Source organism: Aethalodelphis obliquidens, unplaced genomic scaffold, assembly GCF_003676395.1.
Source record: "Aethalodelphis obliquidens isolate GAN/ISIS:26980383/991018 unplaced genomic scaffold, ASM367639v1 scaffold79, whole genome shotgun sequence".
NCBI classification, from domain to species: Eukaryota; Metazoa; Chordata; class Mammalia; order Artiodactyla; family Delphinidae; genus Aethalodelphis; species Aethalodelphis obliquidens.
This window is the reverse complement of record NW_020838023.1, coordinates 7,664,294-7,683,993: the sequence shown is the minus strand read 5'-3', so window position 1 is coordinate 7,683,993 and position 19,700 is coordinate 7,664,294. Positions and strand designations below refer to the sequence as shown.

Below are 19,700 nucleotides of genomic sequence, written 5' to 3'. Positions count from 1 at the left end.
GTTCCCTCTATGCCTACTTTCTGGAGGGTTTTTATCATAAATGGGTGTTAAATTTTGTCGAAAGCTTTCTCTGCATCTACTGAGATGATCATATGGCTTTTCACCTTCAATTTGTTAATATGGTGTATCATGTTGATTGATTTGCATATATTGATGAATCTTTGCATTCCTGGGATAAACCCCACTTGATCATAATGTATGATCCTTTTCATGTGCTGTTGGATTCTGTTTGCTAATATTTTGTTGAGAATTTTTGCAGCTATGTTCATCAGTGATATTGGCCTGTAGTTTTCTTTCTTTGTGACATCTTTGTCTGGTTTTGGTATCAGAGTGATGGTGACCTCATAGAATGAGTTTGGGAGTGTTCCTCCCTCTGTCATATTTTGGAAGAGTTTGAGAAGGATAGGTGTTACCTCTTCTCTAAATGTTTGATAGATTTCATCTGTGAAGCCATCAGGTCCTGGGCTTTTGTTTGTTGGAAGACTTTTAATCACAGTTTCAATTTTGGTGCTTGTGATTGGTCTGTTCATATTTTCTATTTCTTCCTGGTTCAGTCTCAGAAGGTTGTGCTTTTCTAAGAATTTGTCCATTTCTTTCAGGTCGTTAATTTTATTGGCATATAGTTGCTTATAGTAATCTCTCATGATCCTTTGTATTTCTGCAGTGTCAGTTGTTACTTCTCCTTTTTCATTTCTAATTCTATTGATTTGAGTCTTCTCCCTTTTTTTCTTGATAAGTCTGGCTAATGGTTTATCAATTTTGTTTATCTTCTCAAAGAGCCAGCTTTTAGTTTTATTGATCTTTGCTATCATTTGCTTCATTTTTTAAATTTATTTCTGACATGATCTTTATGATTTCTTTCTGTCTCCTAACTTTGAGGTTTTTTTGTTCTTCTTTCTCTAATTGCTTTAGGTGTAAGGTTAGGTTATTTATTTGAGATGTTTCTTGTTTCTTAAGGTAGGCTTGTATAGCTATAAACTTCCCTCTTAGAACTGCTTTTGCTGCATCCCATAGGTTTTGGGTCGTTGTGTTTTCATTGTGATTTGTTTCTAGGTATTTTTTGATTTCCTCTTTGATTTCTTCAGTGATCTCTTGGTTATTAGGTAGTGTGTTGTTTAGCTTCCATGTGTTTGTATCTCTTACAGATACAAACACATTTTTCTGTAATTGATATCTAGTCTCATAGCGTTGTGGTTGGCAAAGATCCTTGATATGATTTCAATTTTCTTAAAATTACCAAGGCTTGATTTGTCACCCACGATATGATGTATCCTGGAGAATGTTCCATGAGCCCTTGAGAAAAAAGTACATTCTGCTGTTTTTGGAAGGAATGTCCTATAAATATCAGCTAAGTCCATCTTGTTTTATGTATCATTTAACACTTCTGTTTCCTTATTTATTTTCATTTTGGATGATCTGTCCATTGGTGAAAGTGAGGTGTTTAAGTCCCCTACTATTATTGCGTTACTGTCAATTTCCCTTTTTATGGCTGTTAGCATTTGCCGTATGCATTGAGGGGTTCCTGGGTTGGGTGCATGAATATTTACAATTGTTATATCTTCTTCTTGGATTGATCTGTTGATCATTATGTAGTGTTCTTCTTTGTCTCTTGTAATAGTCTTTATTTTATAGTCTATTTTGTCTGATATAAGAATTGCTACTGCAGCTCTCTTTTGATTTCCGTTTGCATGGAATATCTTTTTCCCTCCTTTCACTGTATCCATTCAGTGAGTCTGTGTCTTTTGGTTGGAGCATTTAATCCATTCACATTTAAGGTAATTATTGATACGTATGTTCCTATTACCATTTTCTTAATTGTTTTGGGTTTGTCTTTGTAGGTCCTTTTCTTCTCTTGTGTTCCCCACTTAGAGAAGTTCCTTTAGCATTTGTTGTAGAGCTGGTTTGGTGGTGCTGAATTCCCTTAGCTTTCATTTGTCTGTAAAGCTTTTGATTTCTCCATCGAATCTGAATGAGATCCTTGCCGGGTACAGTAATATTGGTTGCAGGTTCTTCCCTTTCATCACTTTAAATATGTCATGCCACTCCCTTCTGGCTTGTAGAGTTTCTGCTGAGAAATTAGCTGTTAACCTTATGGGAGTTCCCTTGTATGTTATTTGTCGTTTTCCCCTTTCTGCTTTCAATAATTTTTGTCTTTAATTTTTTTTCTTTGTCTTTAATTTTTGTGTATTTGCTTACTATGTGTCTTGGCATGTTTCTCCTTGGGTTTATCCTGCCTAGGACTCTCTGCGCTTCCTGGACTTGGGTGGCTATTTCCTTTCCCATGTTAGGGAAGTTTTCATCTATAATCTCTTCAAATATTTTCTTGGGTCCTTTCTCTCTCTCTCTTCTCCTTCTGGGACCCCTATAATACGAATGTTGGTGCATTTAATGTTGTCCCAGAGGTCTCTTAGGCTGTCTTCTTTTCTTTTCATTCTTTTTTCTTTATTCTGTTCTGCAGCAATGGATTCCACCATTCTGTCTTCCAGGTCACTTATCCGTTCTTCTGCCTCAGTTATTCTGGTATTGATTTCTTCTAGTGTATTTTTCATTTCAGTTATTGTATTGTTCATCTCTGTTTGTTCTTTAATTCTTCTAGGTGTTTGTTAAAAACTTCTTGCATCTTCTCTATCTTTGCCTCCATTCTTTTTCCAAAGTCCTGGATCATCTTCACTATCATTATTCTGAATTGTTTTTCTGGAAGGTTGCCTATCTCCACTTCATTTAGTTGTTTTTCTGGGGTTTTATCTTGTTCCTTCATCTGGTACATAGCCCTCTACCTTTTCATCTTGTCTATCTTTCTGTGAATGTCCATTCCCTTGCCTCTTGCATGTCTATTACACACACATACACACACGTACATGCACACTTTTTGCATTGCAATTCCTCTCATATCTATCTCTTCCACTCCACCACCAAGGTGCTACCCTACCCATCTCACACCAGTGCATTTGCAACTTCCTTCTAGCTGGCTTCTCTAACTAAAAACCCTCCCTTCCAGTTCATCCTCTACAAAACCACTAGTCTCATCCTCCTCAGATACTACCAGCATACAACTTAGAAAGCTCAGTGACTGTTGATTGATGGCAGCTCTTCCTCTATTCAGAAATCATTCAGTGATTCTTAGACATCCATGTGACACAGTCAAAGTCCTCAAATTCAATGTCTCGTTATTTAGCCCCATCTTCCCCACCTCCTGCTCATCAAAATTACAACTTCTCATTCTCACAGACCTGGTCTAGTCAGTGTATAAAAACATTTGAAATGTGAGAAAGGTATTAAGCATATACCTTATAAATTAGGTATCAACAATAGGAATATTCTAATGCAATACTTAGTTCAAGTATCACCTATCTGACACTAAATTTTCATTGTAGTATAGCTACAAGTCATTGCATGGATTTCTCTTCTCTCTGTGCAGATGGTAAGACCTCTAATACTGGGGACCATAACTTATATTACTTTATGTTTCCAAAACCACCTAGCCCATTTTTTGCATAAAAGAGTCACTCGAACATTCAACTAAGTCCAATATTAAATTTATATATTTATTATATATCTAGGACTGCTGCCTACTTCCTTTGCAAGTATTTGACACAAAGCAAAAACAAAAATCAGCAAACAAGAATAAGTAACTCTTTCACATTTTTTGTGTGTGTGTGTGTGGTACGTGGGCCTCTCACTGCTGTGGCCTCTCCCGTCACGGAGCACAGGCTCCAGACGTGCAGGCCCATTGGCCATGGCTCATGGGCCCAGCCACTCCGCGGCACGTGGGATCCTCCTGGACTGGGGCACGAACCCGCATCCCCTGCATCAGCAGGCGGACTCCCAACCACTGTGCCACCAGGGAAGCCCCACATTTTTAATATATTAAGAAACTGTTTGTAAGTACTAGTAGTTTAATTCTCAAGCTGATTTTACCATGTTCCAAGCACTGTCCTCGGTGTATTAACTCATTTAACTCTTATAACAGCCCTATAAAATGAACTCATTTAATCCTTGTAAGATTCCTATGAGATAAATATATTTATTCTTTATAAGAACCCTATGAGATATTACTTCCATTTTACATATAAGGGAAGTGATGTACTGAGAAGACAAATAACTTGCCCAAGGTCATACAATAAGAAAATGGAAAAGCTGGGACCTGAACCCAATCAGCTAAGCTCCAGAATCTGCACTCTCCCCAGAACACACTACTGCTGCCATGAAAGAGAACACTGCTCAACAAATCTGCTAGCCAGAATCATCTTTTTCAGTGAAGATAATATTTTGCCTAATTAAATAATAATTTAAAAAGCAAATATATATCTCCCAAACCTCACAGCAGTCATTCAGAATTAGATTTTTGTTTTGTTTCATTTTGTTTGTTTTTTTCGAGTGACTTATCATTTTGTTTGAGTCGTTTCTTATAATCTATTTTATCTTGAATATTTTTGTTTCTGAACCAATGTGTTCTTTGATATTTCCACTGCTAGCTATCATTTATTAAGTTGTCTTGTCTGAAATGCTTGAAACTTAGAAAAAGAAACTACAGGGACTTCCCTGGCAGTCCAGTGGTTAAGACTCCACGCTTCCACGGCAGGGGATGCAGTTTCGACCCCTGGTTGGGGAACTATGGTCCTGCATGCCATGCTGCGCAGCCAAAAAAACAAAAGAAGAAGAAGTAAAAAGAAAAAAAACTACAATGCAAACCTGAGTGATAAGGTAAATGGACAGCATCAGCTGTGGGCACCTTCTGGTATATAGGGATGGATGTATTTAACTGGGCCTGAAATTCCTCAAACTCAGCCTCACAATGCTTGTTACTAAGTAGCTGCAGGACATAGCTAGGCAGTCTCCAAGAACCATCCATTTAGTGACTATATCTGAATGGCAAGAAATTATTTTTTATTCCAACTTCTCTGACATTTTTTCTTTGATTTTTGCAAAGTAAAACAAAAACAAACTAAAAATTCCTGAGTGAGTTAAGGTTCATAACTCCACCAAAGTATGCTTTGAGGGAAAACACACATTCCCTGTACATGTAGGTGAGAAAAAGTGGCACATTTTCCTTTAATTTCAGGAACCTTGAAATGTAAAGAAAAGAAAATACAGTAGCTACATTCATAGATTCACAGAATTTTAGTCCTGAAGGCAAGAAGAATGATCTCATGGTCCAAGCTCCAAATATTAGATGTCTGCTAACCAAAATCAAAACATCCCTCATTCGGCTCTAAATGTCTCCCACATCTGACCCCAATCTGTAAGAATAACCTTCTCATACTCACCTGCACATCAGCCTAACTGGAAGGCAATCATACCTTCATTCTTTCTTTTAACAAACACTTATTAAGTACCCTCTATGATACTGAGCTGGGGTCTAGGAATCAGAACATGAGTATGATAAAATTTCTGCCCTCAAGGAACTCTCCTTTCGTGGAGAGATGGACATCAATAGTTGAAATGAAGTCTCTCAGCCTGAGGACATGAGGGTGGCCTCACACTGGAAGTGCACAGTTTAAGAGAGATAATAGCCAGAAGCTCACCAGGTAGAGAAAGGAGGAGAAAGCAACCCAGACAAATGGAAGAGCATCCCCAAAAGGCAAAAAAAAAAAGTGTGAAACAGGATGGCATATATTGGGGGAGCTTTAAATAATTTGGGGTGACAACTCCAAGGGATGTTGTCATACCTCCAAGAGAAAGGACGATGCCAGATCAAGTTGGAGGGTAAAGTAAGGGCTCATCGTCAAGGGCTAGGTATACGTGGCTGAATATTTGGGCCCTATCCCCTGGTGACAGGGATCCACTGAGGAGATTCAAGCCAGGAAATGACACAACATTCCTCCTGCAGTTCTTCTGCGAGGGGAGATACCATATTTTAGCTTATGCTTAAGCCTCAGGTAGGAATTATGACCGCAACAGCATTAATGCCCATTCTGTCCTGGGAAGTCAGCAGCTAAAAGCAGGGTTCATGAAAGCAAACATTTTCCTGGCACCGACTATAGGAAACACACTGCTATTTTCAGTGGGGCGGTGTGTCTTTCTTGGTCTCTTTCCCTCCCGCCTTCCTAGACAGACATCCATGGGAAATCAATCAAGGCCTTTACACCGTGACACTGAGCCTACTTTACTAGACACGCCAGTCTGGCAGCCAGTAGGCATATGGCTCCTCCCAGCCCAAAACACAGGGAAAAGTCTGGGCTGGACGGTTCAGAGAACAACTGGCTTTTGAGAGAATACCCAGTGCTGTCTCTGATATAAATGCCACCATCATTGGACCTTTTCTGTTGATTTATAACAATAGAAGATAATATTATTAACGAGTGTTTTATTTCCAGGAAAAAATGTATTGCTATTTTTCTATGCCCCATATTTAAAGTCTATTCTAGAGCTACAAAAGGCCAGATGGATAAGCAGGGTGGGGTCCTACTTACCTAATGTATTTCATATCTCACTCTACTCCTCCCACACCCCACTGTTCTCTCCCAAGTACTCCTAGAGCCTGTCCTTTCCTATCGCATTCCATCCCTCTGCAGTTAGGGTCAACCCAGCTTGGGTTAAGGGAAACTGCACAAATACATTTGTTTATTGTCTAACCTAGTTAAACCAGTGTTTTGGTTTTTTGTTTCACCTTAAGGTGCCTCAAAGTCTTTGCTATCCTAAGACTTGTCATGACTTTCTGAGAAACAGATTTAGTATACACTGCCTCTGAGACTTCTTTCCCAGAACGCCTTGCTCTCTGAGCCCTGCTGACATATGCTGGAACTCTTGTTTCCTGGAGCACGTTTTGGGAAGTGGACTGAAGCCTGGTAGCAGAGATAACAGAAAAAGATGTGTGAGGATAAAGCAATCAAATTTTCTTCTGTGACCCGTTAGCAATTTGATATGAAAAGAGGAGATCTAAAAGGTTTTGCACCATGATAATGTAGCTATCTTAAATAAGTATATGGCTTTGTAAAATGACAACTAAGGAGAGCTTTGAGTGTGCAAATTAGGATGTGTTTGCTAAAATCTGGAGGCATTTTTTATGTTCATGTCTTATGTGTGTTTGTGTACCTGCATATGTGTCATGTGAATCACAGCCTAGAATAGGACCCTGAGGGCAAAATCAGTTTATTGAAATGGGTTTCAAGAATAAAGAGCGACTATCTGAGTAGCTAGAGGGAGAGAGTTTCTTTCTGAATGAGAACCAATGTTTCTGTTATGCCTTCTTCAGTGTGGTAGGCAGAAAAAGGTCCCTGAAGTGTTCATGCCCTAATCCCCAGAACCTATGAATATATTACTTTATGTGGCAAAAGGACTTTGAAGTGTGATTTAGTTAGGATCTTGAAGTAATGTAGGGAGATTATCTAGGATTATCTGGGTGGCCCAACTGTAATCACATACATCACTCAAAGCAAAGAAACTTTCTGGGCTATGTTTGGGGGAGATATGCTTATGGAAAAATGGTCAGAGAGATGTGACACTGCTGACTTCAAAGTGGGCCACAAACCAAGGACGGTGGGAAGTCTTTAGAAGCTAGAGAAGGCAAGGTAACAGATTCTCCCCTAGAACTTCCAGAAAGGAAAAGCTGACACCTTGATTTTAAAACCCAGTGAGACTATATCAGGCTTCTGACCTACAGAACTGTAAGATAATAAATTTTTGTTGTTTTAAGCCCCTGAGATTGTGGTCATTGTTATAGCAGGGAGTAGAAATCTACTTCATTAACTTCTCCTACCCTCACCCTTCAGATTTCACTGTTCCACGAATCCTTAGCACATCTGCAATGTATATACATTGACACTTCTCAATTGCTTTAGTTTATGGATACAGATTTGGTACCTCGCAGATAATATCAGAAGGCTGACTAATAATTAAACCCAGAAGGAACAATTTGCAAGTCGCAGAAGATGCCAAGTGTGCCTCTGGAGGCTGTACTTCAACAACCTTATTTTACAGACGAGGAAACAGGCCCAGATAAGCTCATCTGTTTCTCCCCCATCCTACCCCTACCCCCTCCACTGATCACATTTAAGCACCAACTTAAGAGATTAGAAGCACAAAAATGGGAGGTAATTAGTTCCATTCACTGGGCCTTCATTTACACCACTATTCGCGAATGTGTGAGTGTGTGTTTTAATGGCAAAGTCTGTCTTTCTTGCAGAGTTTAGAAAAGAAAAATCTCTTCCCATTTTCACTAATCCTGGACTTTCTCCAGCCTTGTATTTCTCACCCAGGAGACAGGCCTAATTAACAGATAGTATTGTACCCAGTCCCTGTAAAGATGGCATTGAGTTGACTTAGCCAAATACAGAATAACAAACAATGGAAATATATATAAGCAGAAGCTTAGCTGCAGATGATTCCCTGTTGGGACCATTTGTCTTTAGCCATGATACATGCACAGTCTGATCTTAATCTTTATCCTATAGGAGATTCTCTGTTTTCCTCATGGATTCCCACAGAATCCAGTCCTGAAAAAAACATTTTGACCAAAGAAGATGCTGTAAATTTAAACACATAAATAAACCAGAGGGATAACTGGGCAACCATCCTGACTGGCTACAGCCACATACTCACAGGTGGTCCGAGGGCGCCTTGGGGTCCCATGCTTCCTGTGATTCCTGGGACTCCAGGGGCTCCGGGAATGCCCTAATAGACAGGAATACGGAGCAAAGGTGAGGACTCACTCATTCTCATCGAAAACAGCTAGCTCTCAAGAGAGAGCAGCAAACATGCACAGTTAACCTCACCTCCCCGCCCAACACCAAGTCTTCCGGATTCACTGCTCATTCCTGTTTCCAACTAACGTACCACAGAAGTAAGGAAGACAGTTTTGGAAAAGTCTCCACTCTGTCGGTTAGATGTAGTTCTTTCAAATTCAAGCCTTTTTTATATATCGTAGTGACATATACACACTACTATATAGAAAATAGATAATCAACAAGGACCTACTGTAGAGCACAGGGAATGCTACTCAATACTCTGTAATGGCCTATATGGGAAAATAATCTAAAGAAGAGGGGATATATGTATACGTATAACTGATTCACTTTGCTGTACACCTGAAACTAACACAACATTGTAAATTAACTATACTCCAATAAAAATTTAAAAAGAAAAAATAATTCAAGTCTTATCTGTGTCTAATAAAAGTAAATCAATGCAGGTGATCTTATGGCAAAGTGGCTCAGAGGTAGAATAATCAAGCCACATGGATACATTATTTTTTAAGGATGTTTTAGGAAGAGCTCTGTACCAAGGGACGAGTTGTTATACTATAGCAAAGATGGCCGCCAAGGTGAAAGGTTTGGCAGAAGAAAATCTCACAAAAGAGATGAATTGCTTTAAAGCAGTACTACATCCCAGTAGTTCCTGGAAATACTTACAATTGGCCCTGGTGGTCCCGGAGGGCCAGAGGATCCATCCTTTCCAGGAAAGCCCTGGGGGAAGAAAAACATGGTGTGTCAACTATGCAGTTGCTTTACATGGCTTTCAGAAAAGGTGCACTTAATCCCATTCAATATCCGGGGGCAAGTCCTGTCACTTACTCTGGACTTCCAAGGATTCACTGCTTTTATACCCTTCATGGGAATTGTTCTTGGCAAAGACTTTGTGTCTGTTGGCTCTATGAAATTGTCCGATGTAAGAATTTTAGGTGTAAGAGATACCACTTACAAACATAAACAGGAACTTGTTTCCAGAAAGTGTTTTTTATTAAACTAAGCATAACAAGTGAGAAGGGAGATCAATTCTGGTCATTAATGACCAGCCAAAAAGACGAATTAGTGTCTTTCTGGACCTAAGGGAGTCGGGGGCAGGGAATCCCTATCACAGGAATCTATATTACAAATTAGGAGTATTACAATATCTGCAACTCTACAGCTCTTCAGGAGCTGCCTGGGGGAAATGTGGGGGGATTTCCTGCTGTAATGATACAGTTTTGACTGCTGAGCAGGTTTACTGAATGTGTGTACATGTTTGCTTCCCATTCCATGATGGAAGAGTTTAAGGCAGAAAGCAAACGATGTTCTTTATAAAAGTATCTTCCTCAATTATTGAATGTGTGTATGTGCATGTTATTTTTATGTGAATGTTAAAAAAAAATAGAACAGCTGGGGTGACTTACTCTCAAAAGGTTGTAGTTCTTAATTGTGGGTGCTGGTCCTTCCAATGCAGTTAAAAACATGAGAGAGGATCTTCCATCTGAATTTTATAATAAGTTTATAAAATTTTGTTCAAGACATTACATTCTACTACATGGAGAAATGGACTTTTCATCTTGGGATTTGTCCCCTACTAGAATAACCCATTCTCATCTCAAGTCAACTCAAACCAACATCTCCTGGCTTCCTTGCTGCCTCTCCCAATTCCCTTTCTGAAATGTGTGCCACTTTTCCAGTGAGCTGTCTTTTCCATTTATCTGGCTCATGAAAATCCTTCTCCTTAGGGGTGCCCATCCACATTCACATTATGTCTCCTTATGTCAAGGTATCAAATAAAAGAGAGTCAAGATGAGGCTGGATGAAAGGAAATGGTGTGAGTTGGGAGAAAAGGTACGAAATGAAAGTTGGCATGAAGAGGGAGTAGGATAGGAAAAGCAATGGTCAGCAAGGCCCTTTCATCATGCTCTCAAGCTCGAATACTAGCAAGTCTTTAAACCAGCTAAGGCAGAGGATTCTAGAACCCAGCAATCTTGATGGTTTTCCTTTTCTGCCTGGGCACATTATGAGGTAACATCTCCCAGCCTCCTGTTCCAGCAATTCTGTTAGAGCCATGGGGCTGAGTTCTGGCCTGTGGAAAGGGGCCAATTCCACTTCTGGTTCATAACAATTTCCTATGGGTAATCCTCCACTTTCTTTTCCCCTTCTTTAACAACTTTAGGGCCCACATGTTGAAGATCAAAGTGTCCCAAGACGGAAAGACCTTGAGTCCCTAAGTGACTGTATGGATTATAGACTAGCTCCACCCCACAGCCCCACTCCTCTACCTATTCTGTCGACAGCACTGGCTGTGACCAAACAACAGACTTTTCATTTCATTTCATTTATTTTTTTTAATTGCTTGAAACCACTGAGATTTTAGGGTCTTTGTTATAACAGTTATCCTATACTAATATAAAGGCTAGTGGTTTTTTTCTCTACTACTCCTATTCATTCACTTTAGTTATTCATTCAAAAATATTATTAAGTCAGAAAGCTTCAGTGATAGGCCCTGATACAGATTAAATTACACACACACACACACACACACACATACATACATACATACACACACATACATCCTTCTTTGGATCTGCTAGCTAAACAACAAAAATTAATACTGACATAGGCTGAAAGAAATTATTTTACATGGAGTTTAAATACAGCATATCCAGGAAGAGGGTGTAAAAAAATCAGAATTTGTAAAAGAAAAACAGAACCTTAGAACTCCTCCAGCCCAACTCCCTCATCTGGTCAGTGAGAAAACTTAGGAGGCCTTACCATTAAAAAAAAATTTTTTTAATCTACTATTATTTTCTAGATGAAGTTCACATACGAAGAAAAGGGACTCTGAGCACACAGTCAATAATTTAAGAAGACATTTTTCAAAGGACATCATTTGCTTCCTGCCTTAAAACTCTTCCAGCACTGGAGGGGAAGCAAACACACACTCGTGTGTAAGGCCACATATGACACACATGGCCCAGCAGTCAAAAGGATAGCATTGCTGCAGGAAGCCCTCCCTGACTCTTTTCCAGGCTGTGCCCAGAGAGAAAAAAAATCTCAAAAACAAGCAAGGGCAATTTTATTCAGAGGGAGGCAAGCCATGTCATACTTTCTGAAAAGAAAACTGTATTATTCCAAGGAAGACCTGCAGGAAATAATACATTGACTCCCCTCTCCCAGTCACGTTTACAAAGCAATGATCTGTCAGCGCTCTCCTTCATCGTGGCTCTGGAAGGATGCTCTAGAGAACAGTTTTGAATTCAGTTGATTTACAGACACCATGCGTGTATCATCTGGAAGCGAAGAGGATGAAATGTCGTTCTTATACAGGCGCTAAATTGGGCCGAGAGGCTATTGCTTCTGTGCGATCAAATCAAAAGAAGAGACTACATGTTTGTTCACTCTGTGTTCTTCCACCGAAAGCACATCCTCAGAAGCTGAGATTTCTTTTTTTTTTTTTTTGAGGGCAGAAATCATGTCTTATTCACCGTTCCTTTCCTAATTCCTCCCTAGCACATGGTTGGCACAAAATAGGTACTAATAAAAAGTTAAATTTGAATAAAATTGAGGCACCTGGAAGAAGTGTTCTGGTTATCATGTATAAAATACATTTATCATTTATAAAATAAATAAATATGATTTGCAGGTATAATTAGTCCGGAAAAGCATAGGGTGGGCTGAGGGGTGGGGGATGCCAATCTTATCCGTCTTTGCTCTTGAACCCTCCACAAGCCTGGAGGAAAGGGATCGGAAGCTGAAATTTCATTTCAGTGACTATCTGAGAGGTGGTTTCCTAGAAGCAGACTGGGTTGTTGTTCCTTTGATTTATAGCGGGAGTGTTCTTGGGAGAAAGCTTTTAGGTATGAAGGAGGCAGGAGAGTGCAGGCAGAGAGGTTAGGTTAGAATTGGATTTAGCTAAGACTGGCTTCAGTCTGACCCCATGGGGAGCTCTGGAGTGTGAGTTACACCTCAGAGTGGACCTACCACAAGGTTTTATATACCCACATCAGTTAGTCATTGACTGGAGCCAAGGTGGCAGTTCCAAGGGTAGTTCTCTGTAGAAGAGGTAACTGAGTTGTTAGCAGTCAAACCCGCAGCAGCCGGGGGATGGAGTACACCTGCCAGGTAAAGGGGCTCTGACCGGGGCACCAGTAGCATCCATTCCAGTGCATTTTACTCTAGCTCTTTCGTTCATGGAATGTCATGAACGACTGCACATTTTTACATATAACAGTTCAAGAATAAAGGCGTTCTTCAGGGTACTGTGAGTTTCCTGTTTCTCTCATTCCAAATTAAAATTTACTTGCTATACCTGGTTATAATTAAAAGGATGTTAGGCTCAGTATTATTTTAGAAACATTAGCAAAGCCCTTTTTCCCCCAAATCTCTTCCTAACCCTAAAAAAGTTCACAATTTCATCACATAGTTTTATTTTATAACTTTGGAATCACGCTTTAAATGTATCTTTGAAAGATTTGTTTTACTTGTAAGCCTCACATTTGTCACATTACTGAAACATATTTGCAGAACTACTATGTGCTGGGCATTTTGCTAGGTTTGGGGTAGACAATGATGAACAAGACAGTTTCTTTTCAAGGAGGTGACGGTTTTGAGAAAAGTCAACAATTCAAAGTAAATGACAATGAGCTATGATGATGGACTAGAAGATTCCATGGGAACATGCAGGAAGGGCACCTAATCCAGGTGTGGGGTTTCACAGGAGAGGTGGATTTTAAGTCAAGGGATCCAGGATGGTTGGGACACTGCATCACTCTCCCTGCTCAGGTACCACTGCAGCACCCACATTATAGCCCATCCTCACATGCCAGTCAGCTCTTTATATCAAAGCAATAAACTTGATGAAAAGAAAAACCACGTAAAATGTCTGCATTTTACATGGCAAAATCATCGGCAAATTCTAGCTTTGTGATTCAGCTTCACTTTAATCAAAGCCAGCTGAATGGTTTTCAGCCCTAAACAGCTAGAAATGGGTTTGCACTTCCCCAAACATTTCTAGATCTATAAATTATCCATTTCATATCAGGAAGCCAATCTCAGTACATGTGTGTTTGCGGATTAAGCACCCTCATAAAAAACAGAAAACTTTAATTAAGCAATGAAGAATGTATATTAGGGGATAGAAGATTAAACAATAAGCATAATGTAAGAATTCACTTAAACCGATACGTTTATTTTTTAAAGCGCATAAAATCAGCCACTTACAAACAGGGGTGTTTTATAACATGAGTAGCTCCAATCATTTTTCCTTTTTGAGATTCCCACCTCAAAATATTAATACGCACCAACAACCCACATTAAAAATAATTTTTGCTATAAAAACTTGAAAGGCTTTTTATAATTTTTTTGGAAAACATCTGGCTCTGAGCAACTTATTAAGTTATGGTGGGCTATGATTTGTCAGCAAAAGGAAATCTATCCAAAATGTGTCTTCAAAAATCACTGATGTTGGAATAAATACTAAATTTAACCATGGTTGAAGTTAGCAAAGTGTAATGTTTTACAGACATTTAACTAATTTATTAATTTTCATTTTTCTTTTCCATACACGAGAGCAAACACATATGCTTTTTTCAGGTGGCAAGCACTTTTCGTAGGCTCTTAAAAAGTTTGTAGTTTCAAGGTACTGTCTATGGCATCTAAAGGATGAAACAGATGTGCCCACAAAGTGTGTTGTAACTAAAGTTAGAAGCTAGAATATTTATGTTTATGTAGATAACAGAAATAGCACTCAGAGCTAGTGACTCAGTTATGATATTCACCATCCATGCCTTCTTTGAAGCCTGCAAGGGTGGACCACGGACACGAACCGTAATTGGCAGTAACACAGCCAATTGTTAAGGTCCTTTGACGGACACCACACTCTCAGGTAGGGTGGGATCTGTAAGCAGCTGGCATCTGATGAGTTTGTTGAAGCGGAACAAACTCAAGCAATGAAGACTAAAGACACACTTGAAGAAACCCCATCTGCACAATTTCAACCCTGAGAGCAACGGCAAGAGACCAGCGTGGCAGTCAGCCATAGGAAATAAGGCTTTACTTGCAACTAAGGATTAAGACCAACCACCAGATGAAGAGGCCAAGGGGTAAAACGCCGCAGACTCTGTAAACACTGGCCCAGGTTAGAGATCCAAGATCAATCCTGAGTGTGATACTATGTTGAGTCACACTGGGGAATTTTCAGTTTCTCTCACACACACACACACACACACAGCACGTATGCGTGTATATATATGTTTATATATACATATATTTTATATATGTACACAATACACTACTTTTTTAATGTACAAATATATATATATTACATATATAAGTTAAATGTATATATAGAAATATAAACATGTGTATAGTTTTAGTAACCTGCAACGGTGACTTCAGTGAATTACAACCACAGCAATATTCTACCCAAGAAACTACTTTGACACACAAAGGGCTTAACATAATATACTATCCAATGATTCTAAAACCTAGCTGATTATTAGAATCATTAAGCTTTTTTTTTTTTTTTTTTTTTTTTTCGGTATGCGGGCCTCTCCCTGCAGTGGCCTCTCCCGTTGTGGAGCACAGGCTCCGGACGCGCAGGCTCAGCGGCCATGGCTCACAAGCCTAGCCGCTCCGCGGCATGTGGGACCTTTCTGGACCGGGGCATGAACCCGTGTCCCCTGCATCGGCAGGCGGACTCTCAACCACTGCACCACCAGGGAAGCCCTCATTAAGCAGGGAAGCCCTCATTAAGCTTTTTTAAAACTATACGTGCCTAAGTCATACCCAAGACCTTTTGTATCTGAATCTCTGAGGCAGAAGCTCAGGAATCTGCATATTTAAAAAAACAAAACAAAACACAAAACAACAATTTGGTCATTTAAATTGTGGAACTGCTGGTTTACAAATATAAAAATGTCTCGCCTGACCCCAAGGGACAGCGTTAGAACCAGAGTGCAAGACAGATAGCATTTGTACCCTATGCCCCAATAGAAGCATCTTTAAAGCCAGTAATAACATGATACTAATTTCCTAAGTAACAGTTCCCTCCTCGGATGGGCCACTATCCAAGTAAAAGTGAAAAGTAATCACAGAAACATATTCTTATGTGTGAACAATCAATTTCTACTTCCTCAAGAAAGTCACCCAAACTGGGTTCCTTCTCCACAAAAAAATGCTGGGTGAGATATCTTCAGTGACGGAGTCCTTCTTATTCATATTTTTACTGGAAGAGTTGCCCATATTAACAAAATCCCACTTTACCCTTTAACATAACTTTGTGGAAGGAAAGAGTGCAGTGTTGGCGCCTGAGAGTGGATTCTAATCCTGGCTGCAATGCTGGCTTGCTGTGTGGCATTGTTTGAGTGACTTCAACTTTCTGAGCTTCAGATCCTTTGTCTATATAATGGGGTCACAGTGCCTAGCATTCGTGATTATTCTGAGGATCGGAGAACATAACATTTGTAAAGCACTGCACTTAGTCAAGAATCAATGACAGTGGCCGCTGCCCTTTTTATTAAAATAATCTGCCAAATCCCAATTGCATATACTGTCATCACTGTGGTTGACTGGGAGAATGTTTTCCTGGGATTTTATAAAAACCCGTTTAGATCCCTGAAAAGGAAAATCGTATCGTTCTCTCCACTGGCTTTGTGATGAGTTTTACATTTCCTCTTCTGGAGGAAGGAAGATACTCAAGGGGATAATTATCATGAATCTTAGTATTTAATAAAACAGTCCTTAGATGAATCGCTCATCATAGCTTGACATTTATGATAGGAATTAAATCCAGATCGTTGACTCAAGTTCAATTTTTCAAGTATATTTTAAGTCCAACTCGCTTTGATGAAGTGGGACATTCATCACAAGTATGGCCTTTGTTTACATCAAACCCACATAAAAAGGAAGCGTGTTCCAAACGTCCTTTCAATGTGGACTCCAAGAAAATTAAACGACAAGCCACTTGCTTTTTCTTTAGACTTTTTTCATAGTTCATTAAAATCTTCTAAGGTGCCTTAATAATGTTAAGGACAGGCATTATAAAATATTGCACTGTCCTGACTCATTAGGTCTACACTGAAAATAGTGGATACTTGTATCAGCTAAAGTTGAAATTTTATATAGAAATTCTTTATATGAATTAATTCCCACAATAGCTCTATGGAGTCGAATATTATTTTTTCCACTTCACAGATGAGGAAAGTGAGGCTTGGGCTTTTTAAGTAACTGGTTCAGTGTCACATGGCTGGGGTTCAAACTGAGGTCTGGCTAACTGGCCAAGTCTCTGATATTTACCACTGGACCATCCTGCTTCTCGTAACCACACAAGTTCAGCAGAATTCATATGTAGAACTTTTTTAACAGTATTTCACCTTTTAGAGATGAAAAAGGAAGGCTGTGGTTATGGCATGAAGACAGGAGAGGCAGGGAGCAGTAACTTGGGGGGAAGGAAGCATTCCAATTTCAGTTTACTTGGAATTTTAAAACTAACACCCTTGGTACAAAGGAGGAATTGCTACCTTCCAGATGCCATACCATATATATCTCCTGGTCATTTTTATTTCTTGTCTCTCTGACTTTTTAGAAAACCATAGTAAGAATTGGAAAATAAAAATAATTTTAAAAGTTTCTATTTGGAATGCTTGACAGAAAGCTGGTGGTCTTGGATATGAGGGAGCCTCAGAACTAGAAAAGAGGTAGTCTTTCCTTTCCTTTTCAGTTCTTTCTTTCACTGCTTATACTTATCATCCATGTCTTGCCCGTTTTTCCTGGTTTCTCTAAGGACCACCTGGGTGTCTAGGGTGGGGGATGAGAGATCCACCCTACATCAGAGGAACCCAAAGATCACAGGGTGGACCCTGGGGTCAGAGACACCAAGAAAAGAAGAGGAAGGAGGCAAAAAGGGAGATGGCAAGATTGACAGTGGAAAAGAAAGGTGAGATAAGGATGCTGTTGGCTGCAATGACTCAGAATGAAAACTGATGCCTGAATACATTTGGCTGTTAACTCTGCACTTGCACTGTTGCTTTATATGGTGTGGTCCTGCATTGTGCTCTACTGGCTTCCCAGCAAGAGGCTGAGACTGGTTCAATGAAGAAGTCCAACTTTTGCTGGACTTGCTTATAGCCTGAGGCCCAGGATTGCCTCTACAAGTCAAAGATTCCCCTTGGGAAAAGCCAGAATAAGCTAGAAACATTAGAAAACATGTTTCCTGTTTAAAGAGGAGATGCTTAATCTTTTTTTCAGTCTCTGCTAAACCCTCCTTCCTTGTAGACTAAATGAATAAGTGACATTGGCACTGGCTCTGGGTAAGGGATGCTAACCTTTCCCTAAGCTAATAGTCAAGGTGATGGCTCTAGCTTTGGGCTATGAATTCTTAACAGTCTATAAGAAAAGACAATGATTAAAAAGGAAGAATGACCAGTAAGGAAGAGCCCCTCACTCCTACAGCACACCTCACTCACCTACTCTCTGCAGCTCTCCAAGGAGCTAGAAGCACTGATTGGACATCACCATGAATATTTACCCCAGCTTCCTCCTTCTTTGCCTTGAGTGGTCTTTACTCACTCAAGATCAGAGGAAATGAGGCACAGTAATGGGAAGTCATTTCAGGGCTTCGAGTAAAGAAAAGACAAAATAACCTTGTCTTCCTGATTCCCCAGTTTTCTGGAATTAGTTTCTCAGGCATTTCAGCAGTAAGTTTCATCATCCAGTGTGTTTGCTCTCAGTCTGTTCTATGCCATGGTTGTTACTGTCACTATTATTACTTATAATTTATTATGATTATTACTACTACTATTATTATTTCCTTTCTGAATGCAACTTTGCCTTTTAGGATAGCCTAAGGCAGAGCAGGAATAATCTTAAGTGTCTGTCCTTAGCTCTCTTTCAGCAACACCCTCTCCCACAGCCCAACCAGAAAGAAGGAGCTCCACGTCTGAGATCTGTTCCTACCACTATGAAAGTTGGTCCTGGACCTCCAACTGTACAATCCTGCTAAATAACTATCTAATTGTTTTAGACCCTTTACTTTCATTAAGACCCCAGATACTTGACTAAACAGATCAGAGCCTCCTAAATAACTCTGTTTTCACCCATCTTTCCTCCCAGCTTGACTGTTTCCGATGAAGACCCATTGGTTTTCCTGGCCCCAGGGAAGAGTCATGGTCTTGATTCCACTTCCTCCTTCTATTTCTTCCTGGTAGATGATGTACAAATTGCCTCCTTTAGTTATTGAAAGTCTCTCCTGTTCTGGATATTTTCCTTCTGGAGGTAGTAATGAACAACTCTCTCTAGGCTGAGCATAGAACATGGCACATAGTATGTACTCAGTTAAGATACGTGCTCAACTAATATCTTATTAAATAAGATGTTACGATATTGAAAAGAATATTGGGTTGGCCAAAAAGTTCATTCCCGAACAAAATTTTGGCCAACCCAATATATAAGTGGTCCCTTCCTCAAGCAGGGCAGCCCCTCCTCACACTACACAATTCTAGGCGGCACCACTATATTTTATTCTGTGTTTTCGGCACCCCCTCAGGTTGTACTCTGGAATAGTATTGCCCTCAATATCTTTTCTAAAGCAGTTGTCACAGGATTTGCACAATCTTTTTTTTAACATGGCCCTATAAAGAAAGAGTATCCTCTGGAAACCAGTTTTAAAAAGCAATTCCATTCCCATCCAAGAATTTTTCAAAATAGGAATTAGAGACACTTGAAAGTTTTACCTCCAGATTGAGCGAGAGAGGGAAATAAAATCCATGTACATATATATTAACGCTTTATTACACGCTAAGACTTTTTATCCTATAGAATAAAACATGTTTGGAAGAATGGCAAAATATTTATAAAAAGTCTGCATTGGTATATTGGTTTTAAAAAAAATTCCAAACCCAAACGATCTAGACACTAATCCAATATGTTTGATTTGGGAGTTCCTTGCCAAGACTAGCCTCTACGCATGGATAAATCAAGTAAATTCACTGAACCAAATCTTTAGAATTGCTGTTTTCAGAGCTTCAGAAA

At 39.6% G+C, this 19,700-nt stretch overlaps 1 protein-coding gene across 4 annotated transcripts in view; it reads right to left on the bottom strand.

Annotated features, from left to right (window-relative positions):
• COL14A1 (collagen type XIV alpha 1 chain) overlaps window positions 1–19,700 on the bottom strand; it is a 257,518-nt gene that overhangs the window by 32,864 nt on the left and 204,954 nt on the right. For all 4 annotated transcript variants that reach the window (XM_027092565.1, XM_027092562.1, XM_027092564.1 and 1 more), the window contains exons 41-42: window positions 9,351–9,404; window positions 8,542–8,613 (exon numbers count right to left, since the gene is read on the bottom strand). In XM_027092565.1, coding sequence (XP_026948366.1) covers window positions 8,542–8,613; window positions 9,351–9,404 — 126 coding nt within the window. The remainder of the gene's footprint in view (window positions 1–8,541; window positions 8,614–9,350; window positions 9,405–19,700) is intronic.